General features: G+C 43.9%; 1 protein-coding gene across 1 annotated transcript; it reads right to left on the bottom strand.

Moving 5' to 3' along the window:
- Window positions 1–1,847: 1,847 nt before the first annotated feature.
- Window positions 1,848–5,561, bottom strand: LOC124652644 (probable leucine-rich repeat receptor-like protein kinase At1g35710). The gene is made up of 2 exons (XM_047191687.1): window positions 2,505–5,561; window positions 1,848–2,336 (listed from the first exon to the last, which is right to left on the bottom strand). Exons 1-2 carry the CDS (start codon window positions 5,545–5,547, stop codon window positions 1,993–1,995), a joined length of 3,387 nt encoding a protein of 1,128 aa, XP_047047643.1. The 5' UTR covers window positions 5,548–5,561; the 3' UTR covers window positions 1,848–1,992.
- Window positions 5,562–6,685: the final 1,124 nt, after the last annotated feature.

Here is a 6,685-nt window from a genome sequence, read left to right as displayed (position 1 = left end):
TTATTTATTTCTGTTTGTTTTTTGACATTTGGGATGCGTCCGCGTGTTAGACGCAGTGTGCGATCCAAACGGATACGCGGACGCGGGCCGCTATCTGCGTGTCCGCGCGGGCACGCAAACAGCCCAGCGCGTACGTTTGGGTCGCAGCGTTGAAGATGCTCTCAGGTCTAGACATAGTCATTGGGTTCATCAGCTGGCAAACACCACTTTAGATACAACATAGGGCTAACTTATGTACGATTGATTTTCATACGTGGTCTATGGCTTTCTTAGACACTAATAAGTATGCAGCGGCCGAGAGCAAGAAATCACTTTCTTTTTTATTTTCCTAAAAAAGGAACTTTCCTATTTGTCTCGTTGTTTCCTAAACTCTGATATAGCTGAATCGCTTCGGCCTGTGTTCATCTTGATATATATAGTAAATCAATAGGTCTACTTTATTCGCCTAAGTTCACTATCATTTCTTTTGCTTTATTCGCTTAAGTTCACTATCTTAACTCTTATGTAGATGGCATATTATAGAGATGAGCTTTTGAATGTGCCGACTAGCTAGGTTCGCTATCAGCGTCCATTCACGATTCATTGTGACGTTCATATATACATCTCATCGTCGCTTCGGTGGCCCTCAATTACAGTTGAGCATTCCAAGCCATGATGTGCTTAGCAGTTAATCAGTGGGCGCAGATCAAATAGACTGTACGTTTAACAGGAAAAATAGTAGTAATTATCATTGTTTGTCCTGTCTCCCTTGGAGACCACTTAATTAGTACTTGAAGCATACATAGAAAGTGCACAATATTACAGGAAATAATCATCGATAGCTTATCTTTCGGGTTTGAGATAAATCATACCATGAATAATAGGGACGAACCGATACACACACAGCGCACGAGCTCCGGAGGGGGAGGCGACTTCTCAAACCCATCTAGGTTCCGTCCTCTCGCCGCCGACGCCGCTGGTCTGCTCCGTCTCCGGTGGCCTTAGGGTCTTGGAGGTGTTGCAGACCACGGACCCTCGCTGGCGGGAGGTTTCTTGTTTCTTTTTAGGTTGTTTGTCTTCTTCGGGATGATGAGACGGCGACTACATCTGATGGCAGAATAAGGTCTTCTCCGTCCTATCCTCACTCCGGTGGTGCACCTAGTGCCGGCGGGTGGAGTTTTGTGTCCGGCGGATCTCCTGGGATCCGGTGCGTGTTCGTGTTCGTCGCTGTGGTTATAGGTTCCGATCTACGGTTCTCATCATTGGTGTTGGTTGCTGCTCTGCTGCGTTGGTCTTTTGGGGGCTTAGCACGATGACTTCATGTCTCTCTACTACAACAAGCTCTACTTCGACAAGCTTTACCGCGAGGATGGCGGTGTGCCTTCGGCTTGCTCCAGTGTTCGTAGTCTCTGCTCGACGGTCCAAAGATCCTTTTGAAATTTTTATTACTTTTAGTGTTCCTTGTACTAGTGTTGATGATGATTAATAGATTGGTGGTCCTTTTCGCAAAAAAAAAGAGCTCTATCTTTATTCTTCTATTTAGTCTCCGATACTGCTTCTGAAACCAGAAGAAACAATCTGCACTTCTAGTATATAACTTCGAAAATCTAATGCCACACAAAGGAAAAAAAATGCATCATTTGCAATTTTATTCTTTCCAAATCACATGAAGTGGTGCTTCATTGTACCCAATACCCATCACATCCTTGTTGAAAATCTACCAGTGGATCTTGTTGCAGCCCCAAGTAGTGGTAAAATTTAAAGGCTTGAGCATCTAGCAATGGCCCCAAAATGGGACATCCATGCCAGTGATATATATCATTTAATCTGACAGTGGATGTAAATGGAATCTTTATTAATGTTTTGAATAAATAGTAGCAGCTTTGCTATACAAAGATTTGTATGTAGCTGTAGCCAACCAGCTATGAATGGCATAAAGTATTAGTACCATACACATGATGCATTACAAAAGTTTGTAATCAAAGGAACAACAATGTGCTAAATGAACATTCACTACCAGGAGGCAGGGATGGCTATGTCGGTGTGTAGATAATCAAGATACTGATCACATCCTTTAGTTGTAGAGAACACGTTGATTACTTCTTGCATCGTTGGGCGCTGCGATGGATCAGGTTGTAGGCACCAAATAGCGGCCCCAACCACGTTAATTATTTCACTTGCAATCTCATCTTCAGGGAGGGGGAGCCGGATGTCCAGAAAGTCCTCGAATGGCGTAGATTTATTGGCCATTGACGAAAGAAAATCTCCTGGATGATGTCCCATAAACAGCTCCAGAACCAGTACTCCAAAGCTATAAACGTCACACTTCTCAGTCACCCTTGTTGTATACGCAAGCTCTGAAACACCAACATTGGGGAGTTAAATTTGACAACTCTTCATATGTGTGAATTGATAAAAAAAATGGATGCTAATGTAAATTGCGTTAACTAAAGAAAAATGGACTGGTGTTTGAAATTACCACATGATTATTATTTTGTTGAATCGACATAAGCATATAATATTACCTGGGGCCAGATAACCTTTTGTGCCGGCAAGCCTTGTGCAGTTTGATGCATCCACGTCTAGTATTTTTGCTATACCAAAATCAGAGATGCAAGCTCTGAACTCAACATCAAGCAAAATGTTGCTGCTTTTTATATCTCTATGCACTATGGGTGCAAAGCAATCATGATGCATATAAGACAAAGCATGAGCAACATCCCCAGCAATATTTAACCTTCTCGTCCAATCCAATTCAGCTGCAGTTTCCTTACTTTCCAAGGATGCTGCTAAGCTACCTCTATCCATGTATTCATACACAAGAAATCTTTCCCGAGTAGCAGAGCAGTAGCCAAATAACTTTGCAATGTTGCGATGTCGAATATGCATCAACGCGTATATTTCACGATTAAATAGCTCATCATCTTCAGTCATATTGATCTTCTTCACTGCAAATGTCTCACCTGTTGGTAACTGAGCTCTATAGACAGACCCATTTCCTCCGGTTCCAATGCAGTGAGCGTCACTGAAATTTTCTGTTGCGTCAATGATTTTCTTGTACACATCTTCTCCATTGAAGTTCCACAAGACAAACAATTTTGTTTGTCGCATATTATTTACACTTTCTGCCTTGGGTTTTCTCTTTATACATAGCAACGTTACTAGTGCCATGATAAGCACAAAAGATACAACTGTAACTATTGCTATTAAAGTACCTCTAGACCGTTTTCCCTGCTGACCACCTTGAGTAAGGTCACAAGGAGGCAAACCTCTCACCAAACCACATAATTTCTTATTATGCATAAACCATTCAAGTGGAGCTTCTTCGAAGAGCTTACTCTTTGGCACTGGCCCTTCTAGTTCATTGTATGAAACATCCATGGATAAGAGGCTGACCATGCTCTGGAATGATTGTGGAATACTTCCAGTCAATGTATTGTGTGAAAGATTCAAGGCTTCGATTGCACTGAGAGCACTCAGTTGATTAGGAATAGCACCAGAAAAAGAGTTGTCACTTAGATCCAACAAATCTTGTAGGTATAACAGAATTCCTAGTTCTACAGGAATATTGCCATTGAGGTTATTATGGCTCAGCTTCAGAAAGCGAAGCTTGAAACAATGCTTGATTGACCCTGGTACTGGTCCATTTAGGTTGTTTGATGACAAATCCAAATAATTCAAATTCTTTAGGAAGCCAATTTCCCGTGGAATACTTCCTTGCAGCAAGTTATTACCAAGACTCAGACTGAACACCATTGTTATATTGCCAACTTCCTGTGGAATCTGTCCTTCAAGTTTATTTGAGGAAAGATCAAGTATCTCCAGTTGAGACAATTGCCCTATGCTTGTCGGTATGACTCCGGTAATATTGTTGTTTGAGACCCGTAGCATGGACAATTTGTAACACTCGCCCCAACGGTTAGATAATCTACCAAATAGTTTATTTGAGCTGATATCAAAATATGTAAGGTTCGGATGAACTCCCATCTCAGAGATATCTCCTTCGAGATGATTTCCTTCAAGGCGAACTTTGACTAGGCTTCTGCAAGTTAACAAGCTTGTTGGCAAGGGTCCAACCAAGTTGTTTCCATCCGCAGTGAAAAACTGTAGCTTGCCTCCTGCACAAAGGCCCGATGGCAAGTCCCCAGAGAGGTTGTTGCGAGAAACTCCGAACATCTCGAGATTCATTAACTTGCCAAGTTCTTGAGGAATGTGTCCAGAAAGATGGTTAAAATTAAGGTTCAAGAAAGTGAGCTTAGTTAAATTCCCTAAGCTGTTTGGGATGGGACCTGTTAGGTTATTCAGAGCGAGCTGCAAGTCCTGCATGTTAACCAAATAACCTAGTTCTTGGGGAACTTTCCCACGAAGATGGTTCTGGCCGAGGTACAATGTACTGAGGTTGGTCAAATTTCCCAAATGAGTTGGGATGGAACCTGTTAGTGTGTTGTAGCTAAGCCTTAAGTCTTCTAAGTTAACCAGATCACCTATCTCCGAAGGAATTTGCCCAGAAAGTTGGTTGCGGTGAAGGTGTAAGGCCACGAGCTTAGACAAATTCCAGAAATTGGTTGGAATGGAACCTGATAGTGTGTTATTGTTGAGCCTCAAGTCCTCTAAGTTCACCAAAGAACCTATAATTCGGGGGATGTAGCCGGAAAGTTGATTATGGTAAAGGTACAAGGTTGTGAGTTTGGTCAGGCCACCTATTTGGCTCGGGATTGAACCTGAAAAGTTGTTGTGGCTGATGTCTAGATACTTTAAGTTAAAGAAATTCACTATATCTTTGGGAATGGGACCTTCTAAGTTATTACGAGATATCGATAGTATAGTTAGATTTCCTAGGTTTACTTTTGGAACATACTGCGATGGAAAATCATCCATAGAATTTTGGATGGATGAGTTAGGTGGGCAGAAGGATACTAGGCCGGAGAAGACATTTTGAGATAAATCTAATTTAACCAGGTGCCTCAGGTGGCCTACTTCACAAGGGATAGGACCAACCAAGTGGTTGCTCGACAAGTTCAGGCTCAGAAGATTACTCAACTTTCCTATTTGCCTTGGAATCTCACCAGAGAGTTGATTTTCTTGGAGAAACAGGAAACGCAATTTTGTGAGGTTTGCGAAAGCAGGTGGAATTGAGCCTCTTATCTTGTTTGCGTGCAGAAGCATAGTCTCGAGCTCCGTGAGGAGCCCCATACTCGAAGGGATGCTCCCGGTAAGCTCATTGTGCGAGAGGTCGAGGCTTGTCAAGGTTCTCAAGGTGGAGAAGTCGAGGGAGTCCAGCTTCGCTCGCAGCCGCATCCCTCGTAGAGATATGCTGGTGACCAGTGGTCGGCGCCGGCGCAGCTTGTGCATACCGCATCGAATCCCACGCCAATTGCAAGGTGCTGATATGTTTCCCCAGGATTGTAATGAGTCTTGGCTCTCGTTGTTGAGCGTGGCTTTCCACGCGAGGAGCACTCTTGCTTGTCTTTCAAGCGATGGCAGATCCGCGGCTTCCGAGACAAGTGCAGCCGCGGTGGCCATCATGAGTATGGTGGCAAGTATTTTGCAAGACATGGGAGGATCCATGGATAGGCTAGAGAATTGGCTCTGGTTTTTGTGTCTCCTGAAAGCTAATGACAGCACCTTAAATGGCCATGCTTGTGCTGCTGCTGTCTCTATCCCTCGAAAACTCTGGCTGCGTTTTAGTCTAAAGGCTGCTCCAATGTTTGATTGAGATGGGGACTATGACGCTACAGTTAGCTCCAGATGGTCAACCTATGCGTAATTGTTGCTTTCCGAGAATTTTCGTCTAAACATACAGTCCTTGATTTCACTTTCATCAGACTGGCAAGCATGTATAGGAATTCATGGATGCTGACGCCACGAAACGTTACTTATCAATAAATTTAGAGAGAATTCCTTATTTGGCCCTAGCTGAAATTTGCCTTCCTTTCTTGGCGCTGGCAATAAAATTCTTCCTTTCTTGACACATAAAAGTTTGGTTGGTTCCTTATTTGGCCCTCTAATGCAGTTTAACCACTAACGATGTTAAGTAGTTATCTAAAATGACACGTTTGCCCCTGCTGCAATATATATGTGACAAAATGGCACTGAAAAAGCTTACGTTGGAAGCGAATATATCATCACAGGGATAGCTGGAACCCAGGCACGTCATGGTTTTGTGCGGTAACAGATGGCAGGACAGGGCGTGCAGCGTGTCTGCGTGGCAGCCGCGCCGGAAGCTGGATATCTAAGTCAGTCGAGAACCATTTGTGCCGTGCAAACGGAAACGCAGGCTGCACGAAATTAACGAAACGGCCACGTACCCGTATAGGCTTATAGGGTGATGCAACCTTTCTAACCTGAATACAAGAGGAGCCGTCGACGCGACCACGACCCAAGGATCGGCAAGCTGCAACAAGAGGAGCTGCACCAGCATCAGCAGCACCAACGAGTACGACGAGATTTCACGCACCGGCGAGGGCGGCTTTGCTGTTGTCTGAATGGTTGGGCAACTAAACTGAACCTGAACTGAACCCACGCCATGCATTTTATCAACCGGAACTTAACCAGACCATTGAGATTTTTAGCAACCGTGGTTTTCCCCCATGGTAGACCAGTTCTCCACTCGTGCTGCTCCTACGTGAACGATTCTCGTGACACGCTCATCAATTGGGAACAACACTCGCGCAGACGATCAGTGTACATACCTCGCCCGCGTTGC

This window comes from Lolium rigidum, chromosome 5, assembly GCF_022539505.1.
Source record: "Lolium rigidum isolate FL_2022 chromosome 5, APGP_CSIRO_Lrig_0.1, whole genome shotgun sequence".
Taxonomy (NCBI): Eukaryota; Viridiplantae; Streptophyta; class Magnoliopsida; order Poales; family Poaceae; genus Lolium; species Lolium rigidum.
This window is presented reverse-complemented; position numbering and strand designations above follow the sequence as displayed.